The 20,336-nt window shown below is 33.7% G+C and overlaps 1 protein-coding gene across 1 annotated transcript; it reads right to left on the bottom strand.

The window, feature by feature from the left end:
- Positions 1 to 4,320, bottom strand: LOC108998908 (C-type lectin receptor-like tyrosine-protein kinase At1g52310). The gene is made up of 6 exons (XM_035694850.1): positions 4,087 to 4,320; positions 3,910 to 4,004; positions 3,758 to 3,815; positions 1,918 to 2,343; positions 1,222 to 1,792; positions 1 to 730 (listed from the first exon to the last, which is right to left on the bottom strand). Exons 2-6 carry the CDS (start codon positions 3,991 to 3,993, stop codon positions 208 to 210), a joined length of 1,662 nt encoding a protein of 553 aa, XP_035550743.1. The 5' UTR covers positions 3,994 to 4,004; positions 4,087 to 4,320; the 3' UTR covers positions 1 to 207.
- Positions 4,321 to 20,336: the final 16,016 nt, after the last annotated feature.

The raw sequence follows: 20,336 nt of genomic DNA, 5'->3' as shown, positions 1-20,336 counted from the left end.
TCACTGGAACAGACATATCCGTTAATTAGATGAAATACATAATTGTCACAATTACGTTACCGATGACACTGCAGAAAGGGTGTCTTTCATAACATAACTACACTGGTGCTAATATGGTTCTACAAAAATTACTTGGGCATACAAAAATTGGGGGAAAAATAATCCCTAATTCATAGTTTCCTATGGAATGCAAAAGATACGTTGAACTTACTTTACAATAGCTGGCAAGGCCAACTGTTGGAGCTGATGAACAACATGAGACATTCTGGGGCGCATAGATGGGACATGCTGTGTGCAAGCATAGACAAGATCCACCACCTTCTGAATGACACCAGCCTCGGGAATATCAGAGGAAGAAGATATGTGAGGATCCAAGAGATCAGGGTAGCGATGAGCCTGAACCAGAGGTGTGGCCCATTCAAATATACTCTGCCAACCAACCGAATCAACGGCCTGTGTAGGCCTGCGGCCACTCACAATTTCAAGCAGCAGCACGCCAAAGCTATAAACATCACTCTTTGTTGTAAGCTCATTTCTGTACACAAATTCTGGTGCTAGGTATCCATACGTGCCACCAGCCATCACAGTCCGCTCCTGCATCACTTCATATGGAACAAACTTTGAAAGGCCAACCCCCATTAAATGTGCTCCAAACTCTTCATCAAGTAGTACATTACTGGCACGGATATCTCGATGCACAACATGTGGTTTAACCTTATCGTGCAGGAACCTGTTCCAAATATAAGAAAGCGAGACTCCAATTAAAACACGAGTACACACCATCTGTACTACCATACAAAAAAATTATTTGGTCATATTTCAACAATTTCATATAAAGAATATCCACATGAGGACCTATGACAGGAAAAAAAAACATTATTGATGTTATTCTTGTTCTTACTATGGTCGGTCATATTTAATATTATTGATGGATGCTGCTGAGTCGAGGTGCATGGCATTGATTCTTTTAGATACTAAAACAACAATAAAAAAGCATACATCAAATACACATTGCATAATTTGTTTGTAGAGAGTACGGAAAAGATGTAACATATTGGCAGCACATTTCAGGCTATCTAAGACATCATTGAAAATGATTATCCTCTTAAATAGTAGTTATCTGACATGTTTAATCAGAATGGCAGTGTAAAAAGTTATCTTTTTATTTGATAAAAAAAAAGTTGTCTTCTACCAAAGAAATAGTTTAGAATTTATACTTACGCAATTCCTTGAGCAAGAGTAGTGGCAATGTTCATTCTCATAGCCCAATCTAAGCTCCGACCCCCCCTTGGTATGTGGTGTAGCCATTTATCCAAGGGCCCATTAACTATGAACTCATAAACAATGTAGCGGTCACCATGATCATAGCAGCATCCTTTCACAGCAACCAAATTTGGATGGTGAAGCCTTGCCACCCTTCCGATTTCAGAATAGAACTCCTTTCTCCTCTGAAAGCTAGATCTTGTCAACCTCTTAATTGCGACTTTCGATCCATCAGATAGAAGGCCACCATATGTGCCACCCGTCTTGGCATCTCCAACTAGACGGTTTCCTTCACTAAAGTTCTTCGTAACTGACTTCAGTTCCTCCTTGGTAAAGACTTTCCATGATGGGGGGACTAATGCAGAAGCTGCTGGATTAGATAGTTTGCGCGACCGCCTGCGCTTCTTGCTCCGCTTGTATGCAAGAAGCCAAACTACTACAACTAACGTAGTGCAGAGGATCAACCCACTTACAACTGCAAGGATGATAAGATATTCCTCGTGGCAGTGCATGTGGTGGCATATGCTCCCTGTAAGAAATGGAAAATAAGGTTTCTCCACACAGTTAGCATATATGCACAGAAACCAAAAAATCATAACTAATAAGTAGAATCACGACACGAGCAATTAACTTGAAGAGACGAAAAGTACACACCTATATCAAGCATGCATATGAAAGCACGAGACACGTTGCATCTCTCACTGATGAGAGATGTTGATCCGTTAGTGACCAATGAACATAGATCAAATGAATTGTTGGTGTGGCAGGACAAACTGGTGCAAGTTGATTGAACAGGTGACCCAGGATAGATGGTCTCGTTCCAATATGAAGTATTATCTGACCACTTCCAACCAAAGCCAACAGTAGAGTTGATGACTCTTCCTCCAACCCAACAGCCACGAACAACTTCACCACATTGGTTACGAACAAAGTTCAGTTCTTGAAATGATGTTAATGCTGCCAGATGCCCACCATAGCCTTTACAGATGACCTCTGACTCACTCCATGGCTTGGGACTTCTCACATAACCAAAGCATTTACTCTTATCAGGGTGAATAACCCAACCAGTAGGACATAGTGCTGTCAACAGAGAAAAGCACTTCAATATAATAGCTAGCACAAAATTGAGAGGAACCATAATCAGAAGACAAATACAGAACAACAATAGCATATTTCTATGTCTGAAACTTACTCAGATACCACTATTTCGGAATGTAATAAGTGATCAACTGCAGAAGCAACAGGTTGCATGCTATTGGGAATTCGGGTCTTACTTTGAAGAACATAAAAAAGCACAAGAAGGGCACATGGAGAAAAGACAACTATTCTCTCAATTCAGCCGATCTATAAATGATATTATTAAAGCATTTACGCAAAACATGATAGTTTTTTTTTGGTAAATAATGATAAATAGTAATGTATCTTTTAATGTCTTGCATATCTCAGCTTATTTTACACAAACACGATTTTTCTCTCAGAACAACACTGGTTTATCCTATATAAAAACTTTTGCTGCTGCAAAATACCCAGTTATCCATATTAAAGGTTTGACAAAAGCGTATGTCTTTGTATGTAACATCGGAGATAATTCTGCAGCTTAGGTAACCCAGGTCACGCAGGAGGGGTGAATACTACGGGATGAGAGGGGTCACATAGTGTTTGGCTTCTCAAAATTCTTTGGGTCCTGTTCAAGTTCAGAAGCTGAGCTAAGGGGGGTGTTAGAAGGTGTAAAACTCTGTAAGCAACTTGGCTACTCGGCTATAGACATAGAGTGTGATTCCTCAGTGGTAGTAAACTGGGTCCTCACCCACAAATGTACGGTATGGTACCTTTGGGAATACTGGGATCAATTACAGATGTTATTACAGGATTTTGATTACTCCAGAGCACATCAATACAGAGAAGGAAACCAAGTGGCAGATTCATTGGCGAGACGGGGGGCATTGGGCAAGACCAAAACCTGCTTGCATTGGTCACAGCTTCCAAGGTTGACGAGAGGATTAGTGAGATTGGATACATTGTGCACAGCTTACGTTAGAAGCAGACGATAATTTTTTGTATAGTTTCTGGCCAGTTTTTTGGAATATAGTATAGGAGTGGAACATTGTAGGCAGGAAAAGATAGTTTTTCTTTTTAAATTGTGTTGGACAGTTTTCCTCTGCCAGGTTTCTATATAGTATACGGAGGTTCCGCACTCTTTTAAAAAAAAAAAAAAAAAAATCGTAGATAATTCCATGTACGAAACATCATATGTTATCCTCAGGACTTCAGTCACGTAAAAGAGCTTCGTTGTTAAGACAGAAGAAGAAGAGAAGAAGAAGAAGAAGACCCGTTTCAATTTTAAGTGGGAATCTTACATTTTTCGGGGAAAAGGAAAAATAATTATTCTTTAAAATTATCAAGTACAAACAACGATAATTAACTCAATGAAATTATTTGAGGAAAAAAAAAAAAAAAAGAGCGAGAAAGCAGTAAGCCACACTTTCACACATACTTTTACCGGCTCCACTCTTTGAAGCAGACATGTTCCCAGTATCCAACCCATTAAATCCCTAAAAATCAAAGAATAGAAGCATCGACTCAGCTTTTAAAACAATATGAATTACTTCAATATAAATACCAAAATACTACTTTTATCCGATTTACCGAAGCTTGTATGTGGAACATAGAACAAACAATCAAAAGCAACACAAGTTGCATGGCTGATAGCCTCGGTTCCGTCTGAACCATTTCAAAAAACCCTAGAAATGAAAGATGGAACCGTTAATCACCAAGCAAGTTGCAGAGAAGCAAAGAAGAAAATTTAGATAGTAAATTACTAACCAAAGCAGAGACTATCAGTGCATTACTAGTAGTTTCTTTTTACGCTTTTAGGAAACCAAATGGAGGACAAGAAAGAATGAAATTCAGAGTGCTTCACGTTCGTTTCGCTCTCAGTTTGTCAGTAAACAGTGTAGCCAACCATGGTGGGGGCAGGTCTAACCAAGAGGTGGGCTGGGTTGAGTTTGGGCCCATGTTGTCTGCTTCTTGATCCGGCTCGGTCCCTCGATTTCAAAACAAAGTGAACACCGAACGCCCTAATTTACAACAAACTTGGGTCGATTGGAATTTAGGAGTGATCAGCCTTGAACGTTCCCCTTGCCCGAAGGAAGAAATTGGGAAGTTTCGGGCTCTCATGAATATCGGACTTATGGAGGGTTATTTCTACTTAAAAGTTAATCAATTTTCAGATAATGAAAAGATTTCGCTCTTTATATTTCTCTAGATCAAGAGATGGTTGATTAATAAAAGAGAGATATTCTAACCTTAAAGTGATTATATAAAAAAAATTCTTACAAATTAATGTAGCTGGATGTGATTTATCAGATTGTAAAGTTAATTTTATTATAAAGTAGATTTAAAAGATCACATAAAATCACGTCAATTTGTAAGATTATTTTTATGTAATCCATTTATGATAGTAGCACTCTTCTTAATCAAATGGGAGTCTCATTCTCTTGATTAAAAAAAAACCATGTATTACTTGTCTTTTTTTTTTTTTTTTAAATCCTCATGTCTCTAACTCAAGAATGGGTGATTATTTTGAAAGATATATCATCCATTTCATAAGTAATTTTCTATTTACAAAGAAATCTCATAAAATAAAATTCACAAACTGATGAGATTCATTGTTGTACACTAAATGGTAAAACTATTTTTATAATAAAGTAAATTTAACATATCACATCTATTTTCTGATAATAATTGCATTAAACTATATGGATACACATAATTAGACAAATAATATATAGAAAAAGTGTACTACAAAGTAGCGCTTATTCAACATGTTTATTTATTGAAACTAAGGCCAACTTGAATGGTCCATGCCATAAGATCATTTACTGGTGAATTAGTATATTCTTAATCAACGAAGCTAACGCGAAAAGTGGAGCAAAGAATTAGAATCAAAGAGGGTGGCGACTGCTATATATAATATAGCATTCATTTCAGATAGATTGAGTACGTACACTAATAAATTGCATTAATATATAACGCTCATTAATGAGCTAGCTAAGCTAGGAAAAAAGACGACTTCAATAATTAATTATCCTTCATTCTTAATTTGAACAATAACACAAATTAAAGAGAAAAAGAAAATTACTATATATTCCTTCAAAAAACAAGTCTAAGACGACATTAACTCGATCTTCAATGCATTAGTTAAATCTGGATAATCTTAAAATACCAATATTATATATTCGGTCACGTTGAATGATAGGTTGAGATACCATTCAGTCATGCCGAATTAATGTTTATATTAATTAGGTGCTACGGCTGGAGATCGAGGCCGAAGATCACTTAAAATCCATGTCCAACAGTACTACTTTTGTTCGAGCAGCCCTCGTAGCAGGATTCCACATAACTTCCCACTTCATCATATGAATCTATCACAAAGAAACAAATATATGTAAAACGTTTATATATTCTTCAACCAAATAGTATAAAATAGAAATTATAGAGAGAGATCATGAGTAAAAAATATTATTAGAAAAATTAAGTAGAATATCATACCAGGTTTAAACGTGATTGTCTTGAATACAGCGCACTTTTCAGTACAATCATAGACAACTGCATTAAGAGGAGAGTACATGCATTCTATCAAGCATAGACTTACGCAAAGTCCGTACTTTACATGACCGAATTCAATGCTCGGCAAGCATTTGAGAGCACATTTTACAGGGCATGATAAAAGACTAGGGGATCCAGGAGAGGGAGGAGGAGAGACTTCTTGTGCTTGTACAACAATAATAGCAAGCAAAAGCATCATCACCATCAACACCCTTTTTGTTGCACCAATTGCTCCCTCCATTGCTCCTTTAATTTTCTTACTTAACTCAGACTCTTCGAAATATTTTGCTAATTTAAGTACTACTTATATTGCTGCTGTTGATTAAACATGATCATGGCAACCCTCTATTTATAGGGACTGAAGTACATACAGAACTTGTCCATTTAATTTTTAGTCCAATGAATATGTACACAGTGTTCTAGCTAGAATATTAATGCCAAGATCATAATTAATTTAACCTATATTTTGAAACTTCTTAGTTGTTATAGTTGTTGTTACCTTATATGCAAATGTCGCTTAATTAATGGTCGAGATAGATATCTGTGGTGGGTTTAAAATCTTCATTGATTCCACATGAGCTGTTCTTTCTTGTTTTTACTTTTTTAATTTTAATGAAAATACACATTCTAAATAAATGTTATGAGAGCATTTTTTTTTTTTTTTTAGTGGATGCTTTTAAAACCAACCAAATCAATTTTGGTATACATGATATATGCAGTAAATTTTGTTAATATAGCATTTATTTTTTACGATTTTTTTTCTTAATGCTTGCAGGTAACCAATCAATTTAATATCATTAATTAGGAGATTTTTTACCACTTTCGTTGTAGAGATTTGATCCTTTTTATATTTTGAATTTGATTTTTCACCCCCCATGCAAAGATTTTAATTAGGATGACATGATGTATATTTGTTCGGTTTAATGGCCATGAATGCATTATATTCCTATTTCCTAAACAGTAAATGAGGATGGGAACATGCAATTTATTGTTGTTGCGGTTTTATCATTATCATTATAACTTTCTTTTTAATTTCCTAATTATTTTTTAACGCTGTTCATGAGTGTCAATAATAGAAGCTGTATACTGTTGTGTGGCTTACTTCTTTTCAAAATGTGCATTTTCAAACTTGTTTCAATAAATATTAGCCACAAAATGCGAAGATAAAGAATGAAAATAACATCGAGCAAGATACTAATAATAATACGAAGTAGGAAATATGGGTGACATGCAATATATGACACAATCGATAAACCCATATGAACACAATACAAAATTAATGGGTTTGAGTTTGATATGAATGAGTTCGGGTCAACCCTTTACATAAAATTGGTTGAAATGAGTCATGTCATGTTAACTTATTTTTAATTAATTATTAAACGAGTCAAAATGGATGACACGATACAACCAATTATTGAAATGAGTAAGGTTCATGTTTGAAAAATTGACATGATTAGCTTAACGAATCAAGTTCGGATTAACCTATATAGTCAAATAATCATTACTTGACATGATATGAACACGACCTGCACCAAACATGAATTCCCACCAGCCACTAATAGGAAATATGTATGGGAATGGTGAAATATAACAACACTCAAATATTTCACAAACCAAATTTATTGTTAATGCAATAGCTAGCTTTTTGTAACGCTCCGTTTCCGTAGGTCTGGAGAGTTAACTCTTAATACCTCAAATCAACTTAAATAGTACAACTATAAAATCTGAAAAATTCAATAAAATATTAATCAATCCAAATATCTAAGTTCCTCCATAGGACAATAAATAAAATCTCAATAACATAAATTACAAAACTTTTTAAAACTCGAAATTATCCTTAACTCATCAAATAAAAATACTCGAAAAATAAAATCAGTTTACTAACTACGACTCTCAAATAAGCACTTGTACCATCGGACACTTATTTCACTCTGATCATCACACATGCTAAAACTTCTTACTCTTGTTCTCTAGCTGAACCATCAAAATTATCTGAAAAATATATGGAGATAAGGGGTGAGTTATCAACAACTCAGTAAGCAGAGAATATATACCAGTGTGTAAACATGAGCATTTACAGAAATCAGAATGCATAATAAAATATTTTCATTTTCAGAGTGCGGAAGTAAAACATGTTATCAAAATATCAGAACAAAGATTTAGAAATAATTGCATTCAAAAATATTCTTTGACATAGTATAAATGATCATCATCATCATCAGAACATCATATCAGAACAGAGGCCATGTATAACCCCCGTGGTAGGGCTGTGCACCTGCGGATAGCCAAACAGAACATAAATCACTCTGTCACCAAGGTGTGCACTCAAAGCAGAGACCACTACTATAACCTGTGGCAGGGCCGTATCCATTGTTATAACCGTGGTTGGGCCGTATGCACTATTGTAACTCGTGGTTGGACCGTATGCCACTATTATCACCCGTGGCAGGGCCGTAACTGAACAGAGCAGAAATAAAATCAAATTTAGAATTAGAGAGTCATGCCAAAGGTTTTCAGAAATCACGTCTTATCCAAACAGAGTACTGAACAAAATCTTCAGAACAAAACAAAATCATATCACAACATAATTTATGCACAAATTTCATATTCGCTATTTTTTTCAAAGTTTAGAAACAGAATGTTAAAAATAAGCTCATGTCTACACCAGTCCTGATAGAAAATATTTTCTTCTTAACAGAATCTCATGAGTAATGCAGAACAAATAACTGAGGTAGTTCAAATTTTTTTTCAAAATCAATTATGTATATTTTCCAAAAACAATCTCAGCTCATTTTATTTTAATGCAAAGTCTAGCATAGGAACCCCGCTTACCTGAACTTCTTAGCTTTTTCGAAATTCCTCAAAAATGTCGAACAATAATTAATCGTCACCTATAAAAATAATCACATAATTCTCGTAAATTTCCAATTAATCTCATATTTTGATATTTAATCCTAAGCTTCTAAAATAACCTATTTAATTTCTCAAAACCTAAAATTTTCATAATCCCAAAATATATCATCCCTTTCTAAAATCGCCAATGTCCATTTGATAACTTCGACTAAAAGAAATATTTAAAAGTCTAACTTATTTATTAATGAAAACAACTTATAAAGTTTAATACTAGATAATATAATTATCCCAAAATATTTTAAAATAAATCATAACTATTTTTAAAAAGACTAAGTCGTTTGGATTCAAAGATGAGTTGAGATGAGTTGAGATATATTGTGAATAGTAGTGAAATTGTTGAGATGAGTTGAGATGAGTTGAGATGGGTTGTGAATAGTAGTGAAATTGTTGAGATGAGTTGAGGTGAGATAGTTTTTGGATTAAAAGTGACTTGAGATGGTTTTAACTTTTTGGAGATGAGATAGATGTGGGTCCCACAAATTATTGCATAGTGTTTTGAATAAATTTGTTTTATTTATGAATATATTTATTCCTTAAGTAATAATAATTTATAAATTATCTACCCAATTTTTTATTTTTTATAATATATTTTATAATAATATTTTCTGGATTACAATATTTTTTTTCTAACGGAATTTGTTTGTAAAATATTAAATACAAATTGATTACAAAAAATTGTTTTAAAAATGATTTTTAAATTGTTTCCAAAATCGTTAAATAATAATTTTGACTATTATATATAAAATAATTTTTTATTTTACGCCCGTGTGAAGGAGGGCTGGGTGAAGGCGTGGGTCTTCATTTGCATTCATTACATAGTTGCATAGAAAAGTAAAAAGCAACATAAGCTATTTTGTCCTATATGAAAACAAATAAAAAGTTTGGAGAGAGTTTGCTGGGAAGAGTTGAAATGTTCTGAAGTGATCTTCGAATCCAAACCACGCCTAAATCATAACTAAAGTGTAAAATAATAATATTACTCCAATATTGTTTACTCTAAAAAAAATAAAACTTTACTTAATAACATGATAAAATACTTAAGTGATTTTCTGCAAAATTCTTATACTTCCTACAAAGACCATGTAAAAAAAAAAAAAAAAAAACAGATTTAATATAAACATAATATCAAATTGAAACCACCTAATAATGAGGGAATATTGTAATTTCATATCCAAAAATATGAAAAACTAACTTTACGGAAATTCTTTGAGAAAACATTGAATGAGTATACGGTGCAACAGTCAGTGAGGCGGGGTGCGAGATACTCACCGAGAAGAGAACGAGCGACGCAACGGCAGTGCTGGGTGGTGGAGGTCGAAGGTGGTCCACGCGGCGGCAGAGCATTGAGATTGAGAGAGAGAGAGAGAGTAACATGGTGAGGTAGACGGAGAGTGAGGGAGAGACGGAGAAAGAGAGAACGAAGGCTCACCGTGATGCAGCGAGACGTGCGACAGTCTGGGGCTGGGCGTCGACTAGGACAGCATCCAATCACGAGTGGCTGGGGCATTGGCGTCGCTTGTAGCTACAGCAACAGGTGGGGTGGTGGCTTACGGGCGGTGAGTTGGTTGAGCCATGACTGCTCTGTTTCGGTTGTCTAAAACAGGAAAATTCTATGGTTTGCAACGGAGACTACGGGAGGCGTTGGGCAGAGGCTTCGTGTGGCTGGACACGGTGGCTTATGGTTCCACAAGGGGCTGGGCAAATGCCAGAGGCTTCCTTCGTGGCGAGGATGCGGCCTGGAGTTGAACGACAACTTGGTGGTCACAGCTAGGAAGCCCAAGGTTGGCGGTTGGATGTGAAGGTGCTGATGGCAGTGGAGAGAGGGAGTTAAAGTGGTGTGGAGGTGCAAGTAAGACAGTCTGCGGCAGTCCTATTATGAGAGTTTCTACATGCAGGAGGTATAAATGTATGTGTATGTATACGTGATTGAAAAACAAGAGGAAATGCAAAGGAGAGACAAGAAAGAAAGGAGTGCGCTGTTTGCAAAGATGAGGAATTGCTGGGCTATAGTTTCGCGTGGGAGGGCAACGACGGCTTGGCTTCATCATGCACGAGGGATAAGTGTATCTGTGTGTATATATATATGTGATGAGAAAACCTTAGAGGGTTGAGAGAGACGTGCGTACAGATGAAAATTGAGTCGTGCGTGTGTATGGAGTGGATAAAAAAAACATTAGAGACGTGTGTGATCATGCATGCCGTGGACGAGAGGAAAACTTAAGAGAAAAAAGAAAATAAATGGAAAGAATGAAACGTGCGGAAGTTAACATGTGAAAAAAAAAATAATAAAATAAAATAAAACAAAATAACTAAATAAATAAATAAAAACAAATTGAGCTTCGATGGGCCGGGTGTTACACTTTTCGATACGCATATATATAGTCTTTTATTTACACCAACGTACTCTCTCTGTCTCTCTCCCTCTTTCTCTCTACCCTTGTTTTCTTTTCTCTATATTTAATATAACTACATTAATTAGTAATTAATGAACTAAACCACATTCATATATATATATATATATATATATACTCGATCAGCCACGTACGTACGCATCGCGTGAATGTATGGCTAGTTAGAATTAAAGCGCAGACTTAGCATAACATCATTATCGATCGGAAATATATGGAAAAATAAACAACAATAATTGTCTATGGCAAAATAACATTTGATAGAACAATAATTATTAATTCTTGTTTTTTTAAAAAACTTAAGAATCCTGTTTAATTTTCAACAACAAAGTGAATTCCTTCAATCGAAATAAGAAAATTAATTATAATGTGATCTTTTTAATTATTTGATATATATATATATATATATATATATATATAATATCGAAGCTTGTAGGTGGAGCGTTGAAGTAGAAGCAATATTAAAAAGTAAAATAAACAAGTTGGATGGGAGATAGCCTCATCAGTTCCATCGATCACTACCATTTCCTTTCAACAAACCCTAAAAACGAAAAATGGAACCGATTAATTATCACCAACCAAGTTGCATAGAAACTAAGAAACATGAAGTACGTACGCACAAATTAGTAAAATCTTCACCATTTTTTTGGGGGACTTTTAGCGGCGAAGTTGAAGCGCTGTAAATTAAAGACCAAAATCCTGGTTGCGTGATAACCAACGGTTTATTCATTTCAAATAGAAAAGTCCTTACAAGATCTTCACCATTTTAAATAGCAAACACATCAATAATACGTATGATTATGTAAGTAACATTAATATATAATAAATATTGGCATTCATTTTGGATAGATTTAGTAAACTCATACGGCCGACTTCATGCACGTACATGATAACGATCATTATAAATGAGTTAGGAAAAAAAGTTCTTTAATGGAAACATGACTAATCTTTAATCATCCTTTCATTCTTTAATTAAATTTGAATAACATGATCATGACTATCATCTGAAAAAACGCTAGTATTCCGTGACAAGCCTGAGTCTAAGATAAAACTTCCATGCATTAATTAAAATACGTACACATAATTAATCCTGAGATATATCATTCGGTCATGCCGATTGATATATATATATATATATATATATATGTTTATTAAGGTGCTACGGCTGGAGATCGATGCCGAAGAATTAAAATCCATGTCCAACAGTACTACTTTTGTTCGAGCAGCCCTCATAGCAGGATTCCACATAACTTCCCACCTCATAATATGAATCTGTCACAAAGAAACAAATACGTAAACCTTTTATATATTGATCTTATCAATCACCAAATAGTATAAAATAGAAATAGAGAGAGATCATGAGTAAATTTATTAGAAAAAATAAGTGGAATATCATACCAGGTTTAAACATGGTGGTCTTGAATACAACGCACTTTTCAGTACAATCATAGACGACTTCATTCGGAGAGTGTATGCATTCGATCAAGCATAGACTTAAGCAAAGTCCATACTTTACATAACCGAATCTAACGCTCGGCAAGCATTTGATACCACATTTTAGAGGGCATGAAACAAATCCCTGTTCATGCTCAGGGAACCCAGGAGAGGGAGGAGGAGAGACTTCTTGTGCCTGTACAACAATAATAGCAAGCAAAAGCATCATCACCACCAACACCCTTTCTGTTGCACCAATTGCTCCCTCCATGGCTCCTTTAATTTTCTTACTCTCAGACTCTCGAAATATTTTGCTTTAGGTACTACTTATGCTGCTGTTGATTAAACATGATCATGACAACCCTTTATTTATAGGGACTGAAGTACATACAGTACTTGTCCATCTAATTTTTAGTACAGTGAATATGTACACGTACAGTGTTCAAGAATAATGCAAGATCATAATTTAATCTATATGTGGAAACTTGTTAGTAGTTATAGTTGTTGTTACCTATGCAAATGTCGCTGATTAATTGGTCGGGATAGATTTCTGTGGTGGGTTTAAAATCTTCATAGATTCCACATGAGCTTTTCTTTCTTGTTTTCACTTTTTTAATTTTAATGAAAATATACACATTCTAAATAAATGTTATGAGAGCATTTTTTTGTTGTTGTTTTTAGTGGTTGCTTTTAAAACCAAACAAATCAATTTTGGTATACATGATGTATGCAGTAATTTTGTTAATTTAGCATTTCTTTTTACGATTTTTTTTTCTTAATGCTTTGGTAACCGTTTCAATTTAATATCATTTAGGAGATTTCTTACCACTTTCGTTCTAGAGATTTGATCCTTTTTATATTTTGAATTTGATTTTTCACCAAAGATTTAATTAGTATGACATGATGTATATATGGTTCGGTTTAATGACCATGCGTGCATTATATTCCTAAACAGAAAATGAGGATGGGAACATGCAATTTATTGTTGTTGCGGTTTTATCATTATCATTAGAACTTTTTTTTTTTAATTTCCTGATTATGTTTTTTACGTTGCTCATGAGTGTCAATAATAGAAGCTGTATGTATATATACTGTTGTGTGTTACTTCTTTTCAAAATGTGCATTCTCAAACCTATTTCAATATATAAATATTAGCCACAAAATGTGTAGATAAAGAATGAAAATAACATTGAGCAAGATACTAATAATAATACGAAGTAGGAAATTAATAGGGATGACAATATATGACACAATCCATGCATGAACCCAACATGATCACGACACAAAATTAATGGATTTGAGTTTGATATAAATGAGTTCTGGTCAACCCATTTATATGAAACGGATTGAAATGAGTCGTGTCATATATTGTTAACCTATTTTTAATTAATTATTAAACGCGTCAAAACGGGTGACACGGCACAACCAGTTATTTAAATGAGTCGAGTTAAAGTCAGAAAAATTAACACGATTAACTTAACGGATCAAGTTCAAATTAACTTATATATATAGTCAAATAATCATGACTTGACACGATACGAACACAATTTGAAAACATGAATTACCACCATCCCATAATAGGAAATATGTATGGGAATGGTGAAATATAACAACACTCAAATATTTCACAAACCAAATTTACTGTTAATGCAACATCTAACTTTTGGATACACATATATAGTCTTTTATTTACACCAACATACTCTCTCTGTCTCTCTCTCTCTACCCTTGTTTTATTTTCTCTATATTTAATATAACTACATTAATTAGCAATGAACTAGACCACATTCATATTACTTATATATACTCAATCAGCCACGTACGCATCGCGTGGATGCAAGGCTAGCTAGTATTAAAGCGCAGATTTTGGGGGCTGTTTGAATTCAAAATCCACCTCAATTCATATCAATTTCATCATTACAATTTTCCTAAATTCTAATACAAATATAATAAATAATTCAACTTTTTTCAAATCCCAAAACAAAATTTTCAAATTCCAATACAAAATATAATAAGCAATTTAACTTTTTCAAATCTCAAAACAATAATAATATTAAAAAATAATGTTTAAAAAAATATTTTATTCTACTATTTACAAACTATATTAACTCATCTCTGAATCCAAAGCACTGCATAACATCATTATCGATCAGAAATAGAAAAATAAACAACAATAATTGTTTATGGCAAAATAACATTTGATAGAACAATAATAATTAATATTAATTCTTGTTGTTTTAATAAAAATGAGAATCCAATTTAATTTCAACAACAAAGCGAATTCCTTCAATCGAAATGCACAAATTAATTATAATGTCTTTTTAATTATTTGACCTATAAATTATATATATCGAAGCTTGTAGGTGGAGCGTAGAAGTACAAGCAATAAAAAGTAAAATAAACAAGTTGGATGGGAGATAGCCTCATCATCAGTTCCATTGATCACAACCATTTCCTTTCAACAAACCCTAGAAACAAAAAAGTTGAGGAATAATCCCACATTATCTGTGGATAAAGTCTTGAATATGTTTATAAGAAATGAATAATTCTCTCTTGTTGAACTAGTTTTATGAGATGAGTTAAGCCCATTAATTTCTTCATAGTATCAGAGTCTGTCACATGGCGTATGAGAACCTACACTACTTATCCCATGACAAGGAAAAAAAAAATACTAGCCTGCACGTGAGGGAGGGATTTAAGAATAATTTCACATTATTTGTGGACAAGTTCTTAGGCATGCTTATAAGGAATAAACAATCATTTCTTATTAAATCGATTTTATGAGATGAATTAAGTCCATAAATTTCTTCAGAAACCGATAATCACCAACCAAGACTTTGCATAGAAGCTAAGAAACATGAAGTAAGCACGCACAAATTAGTAAATTACTAACAAAATTAGCTATATATATATATCTGCCCATGATTACACTCAATTTTTAAAACAAAAATAATAAAATATGAAAATCCATGCAACGTGTTACGCATTAACTATGATCTAATATATGAAGTTTTTATTCTTTTATTTTTTATTTTTTATTTTTTTTACTCCTTTGACTTGATGTGTTTGAATTCATAAAAAATATTATTTTCTTATGGAGCTGTGAAGTAGCTGTGAATTCCTTTAAAATATTACTAATTGGGAACAAAATTGAGTCAATTGGAATTTAGGAGTACTATTCAACATTAATGAATGTTTCATTGACCCAAAAGGAAGATATTGGGAAGTTTAATTAATTTGGGCTTTATGAAGATCGATTGTTGACAGCTAATTATGGAGATTGATTTTTTTGGTTAATTAGATTTTAGATGACAAAAGACTGCTAGCACGTTTGATTATTTTTTGTATTATTCCGTGCTCAAATTAAAGAGATGTTTGATTAAAAAAGAATAGTGCTACACATATATACAATACTATACTTACTGATCATGAGTAAACTGATCTATTTTATCCTTGTTTTTTTTTTCTTAATTTGAATTTCAAATTTTGGATTTTCAAAATCTTCACCATTTTAAATAGCTAACACATCAGTAATACGTATGATTATGTAAGTAACATTAAAATATAATATTGGCATTCATTTTGGAGAGACTGAGTAAACTCGTACGGACTCCTGCATGCACGTTCATGATAACAATCATTATAAATGAGCAGGAAAAAAAGTTCCTTCATGGAAACACTAATCTTTAATCATCCTTTTATTCTTTAATTAATAAATTTGAATAACATGACTATCATCTGAAAAAACGCTAATATTCCTTGACAAGCCTGAGTCTAAGATAAAACTTTCATGCATTAATTAAAATACACATATTTAATCCTGAGATATATATCATTCGGTCATGCCGATTGATATATATATGTTTATTAAGGTGCTACGGCTGGAGATCGAGGCCGAAGAATTAAAATCCATGTCCAACAGTACTACTTTTGTTCGAGCAGCCCTCGTAGCAGGATTCCACGTAACTTCCCACTTCATCATATGAATCTATCACAAAGAAACAAATACGTAAAACTTTTATATATTCTCTTCAACCAAATAGTATAAAATAGAAAAAGAGAGAGATCATGAGTAAATTTATTAGAAAAATTAAATGGAATATCATACCTGGTTTAAACGTGGTGGTCTTGAATACAACGCACTTTTCAGTACAATCATAGACGACTTCATTCGGAGAGTGTATGCATCCTATCATGCATAGACCTATGCAAAATCCATATTTTACAGAACCGAATTTAATGCTCGGCAAGCATTTGATACCACATTTTAGAGAGCATGAAACAAATCCTTTTCCATGTATAGGGGACCCAGGAGAGGGAGGAGGAGAGACTTCTTGTGCTTGTACAACAATAATAGCAAGCAAAAGCATCATCACCACCAACATCCTTTTTGTTGCACCAATTGCTCCCTCCATGGCTCCTTTAATTTTCTTAACTCAGACTCTCGAAATATTTTACAGCTTTATGTACTACTTATGCTGTTGTTGATTAAACATGATCATGACAACCCTCTATTTATAGGGACTGAAGTACGTACAGTACTTGTCCATCTAATTTTAGTCCAGTGAATATGTACATGTACATGAGTAGTGTTCTAGAATAATGCAAGATCATAATTTAATCTATATGTGGAAACTTGTTAATGGCTATAGTTGTTGTTACCTATGCAAATGTTGCTGATCAATTGGTCGGGATAGATATGATCTGTGGTGGGTTTAAAATCTTCATAGATTCCACATAAGCTTTTCTTTCTTGTTTTCACTTTTTTAATTTTAATGAAAATACACATTCTATATAAATATTATGAGAGCATTTGTTTTTTTGTTGCTTTTAGTGGATGCTTTTAAAACCAAACAAATCAATTTTGGTATACATGTATGCAGTAAGTTTTGTTAATTTAACATTTATTTTTTACGATTTGTTTTTCTTAATGCCTGCAGGTAACCATTTCAATTAATTAATATCATCTAGGAGATTTCTTACCACTTTCGTTCTAGAGATTTGATCCTTCTTATATTTTTAATTAATTTGATTTTGCAACCCCCATGCATGCAAATAATATTTTAGGATGACGTACATGATGTATATATATGGTTCGGTTTAAATATGGCCACGCATGCATGCATTATATTCCTAAACAGAAAAAGATGATGCGAACATGCAATTTATTGTTGTTGTGGTTTTATCATTGTCATTAGAACTATTTTTCCTTTTAATTTCCTAATTATTTTTTTACGCTGCACATTAGTGTCAATAATAGAAGCTGTATACCATGTTGTGTTATTTCTTTTCAAAATGCGCATTCTCAAACCTGTTTCAATAAATATTAGCCACAAAATGCGGGTAGATAAAGAATGAAAATAACATCGAGCAAGATACTAATAATAATACGAAGTAGGAAATAGGAGTAACAATATATGACATAATCCATGAACTCAACATGACCACGACAAAAAATTAACAGGTTTGAGTTTGATATAAATGGATTCGGGTCAACCCATTTACATGAAATGGATTGAAATAAGTCGTGTCATGTTGACTTATTTCTAATTAATTATTAAATGGGTCAAAGTGGGTGATACGACACGACCAATTATTTAAATGAGTCGGGTTAGGGTTTTAGAAATTGACACGATTAGCTTGACGGATTAGGTTCGGATTAACTTATATAGTCAAAGGATCAAGACATGATATTATACGAACACGATATGCAAACATGAATTACCACCGGCCCCTAGTAGGAAATATGTATGGGAATGGTGAAATATAACCACACTCAAATATTTCACATGCCAGATTTATTGTTAATGCAATAGCTAGCTTTTGGATACGCAAATATAGTCATTTATTTACACCAACTCCCTCTCTAAAAAAATCATATTCTCGCTCTTTTCCTCTTCTCTCTACACAGCAGCCCCCAACAAAAAACTTAGACTAGAGGGGGCTTGGAGATTTGGCACATCCCTCCTCCCTCCTCTCTCTAGTTTTTCTTTTATTTTTCTGGTTTTGTTTTATTTTTCGTTCAAAGTAGGGTGAAATGTAGATCTCTTGTTCTTTAGAGCCAAGCAACCACCACGCGCCTCACCGTAAGATTCCCAAGGTGACGATCTGGCAGAAGGACAAATAATCTCATCAAACGGAGCTGTGCGTGAGCCACATGCGCTCCCAAAGTGCACATGTGACATCCACACATCACTGCAAGGAGAGCTCTATCATTGCCACGCACAGCTTTTCTGGGACCAGTTCCATCAGTTTCTTCAGACCTAGCATTCTGTCACACTTCCAGGGTGACCCTCATACGCTACCACAGTCTTAGTGTTTGCATTTTTTATTTCCTCTAAGGTTGAAAATGCGGATCTACAACTTTTCAATTTGTAACTCTTTTTCCCGTGTATCTTTTACATTTTCTGTTATTTTCTTTGTTTTTAATTTTAAAAAAAAAATCACATAGTCTCTTGGGTTTTTGTCTATAGAGTGTGTCCTCTACTCTATCTTTGATAAAGTGTGGGGTTGTTTAATTCTGTCTTAGGACAAAATGTGGGGTTTGTTAAATCTGTCTTAGGACAGAGTGCTGTCTCTAAGATGGTTTGTTTGTAGAGACAGTGGCAGAACTAGCAATTGTGTCTAGGGGGGCCAATTTTTCTACTGTGTGATACATTTATGTAAATAGTAATGTTAAATACAGTCTTAAGGTGTGCAACCTCTACGCACTTCCTTTGAAAAGAAAAAAGTGGGGTCCACCATTAATAAATGATTTTTTTCATGTAGGTCCTAGATTTACCTACTTTTTTCAAAGAGAGTGGGCAGGGCTTGCACATGATCCTAGGACTCTAAACATCATTTCTTTTATGTAAATTAAAAAGAGATTGAAAAATTATAAAAACATAACTACAAACTATTTTTCATATAAATCATTGACCTTAAATAATTTTTCTTGTAATTTCACTTTGTATTCCATATTAAGAAACCCAATATTGTATAACAACAAAATTTTTGTGATTCATATTAAGAAGTTTATTATTTCTCCTAAACTTAGTTTTAGTTTTAATTTTGGAGAAGTCACATCCTTGAAAATAGATAATATATAGAAATTAAACAAAATTTTGGATCTATAAAAAAAATTGGAGAGAGACATTTCTAGGTATATTGAAATTTTAAAAAATTTTAAGCATATGGAGATTATAATTTGTTTTTTTTTTTTTTTTTTGGGGTGGGGGCATTTTCTGTAGAATTATGTATAAAATCTAGGGTGTATTTTATGATTTCAAAAAGTTTTTGGAGTGGGGGGCATGGCCCCCTTAGTACAACACGCTACTGTGTAGAGAATTACAACAATGGACTAGACCATGTCATTCATGAAAAAATTGGAAAAACTTAAAAGCAGTAATTGCCTTGTATTTTGTATGTCTCAAGTCGCGCGCGGGAGGGGGCGGCGGACAATGGACTAGACCATGTCAGTCATAAAAAAATTTGTGTATAGGGAAAACTTAAAAGCAGTAGTTGACTTATATTCTGTATGTCTCGAGTCAAAGTACTTATAATGTCTCGTTATAAATTAATGGAGTTTGTTCTACCAAAAAAAAACTCTCTCTCTCTCTTCACCCTTGTTTTCTTTTCTCTATATTTAATATAAGTACAATTAATAATAATGAACTTATATATATATATACTCAGCCACGTACGCATCGCGTGGATGCATGGCTAGTTAAT

Source organism: Juglans regia, chromosome 10, assembly GCF_001411555.2.
Source record: "Juglans regia cultivar Chandler chromosome 10, Walnut 2.0, whole genome shotgun sequence".
In the NCBI taxonomy this organism is placed as follows: Eukaryota; Viridiplantae; Streptophyta; class Magnoliopsida; order Fagales; family Juglandaceae; genus Juglans; species Juglans regia.
Note: the sequence above shows the minus strand (reverse complement) of the source record. Positions and strands in the feature narration are given on the sequence as shown.

Bases quoted from the DNA above. Each gene is read 5' to 3' on its own strand.
- LOC108998908 (XM_035694850.1), bottom strand. From the start codon at position 3,993: ATGGTTCAGACGGAACCGAGGCTATCAGCCATGCAACTTGTGTTGCTT. The intron at 2,344-3,757 runs GTATGTGTGAAA...CTCTGTTGACAG, and splicing joins AAAGAGTGGAGCCGGTAAAA to CACTATGTCCTACTGGTTGG. The intron at 1,793-1,917 runs GTGTGTACTTTT...CATTTCTTACAG, and splicing joins CATATGCATGCTTGATATAG to GGAGCATATGCCACCACATG.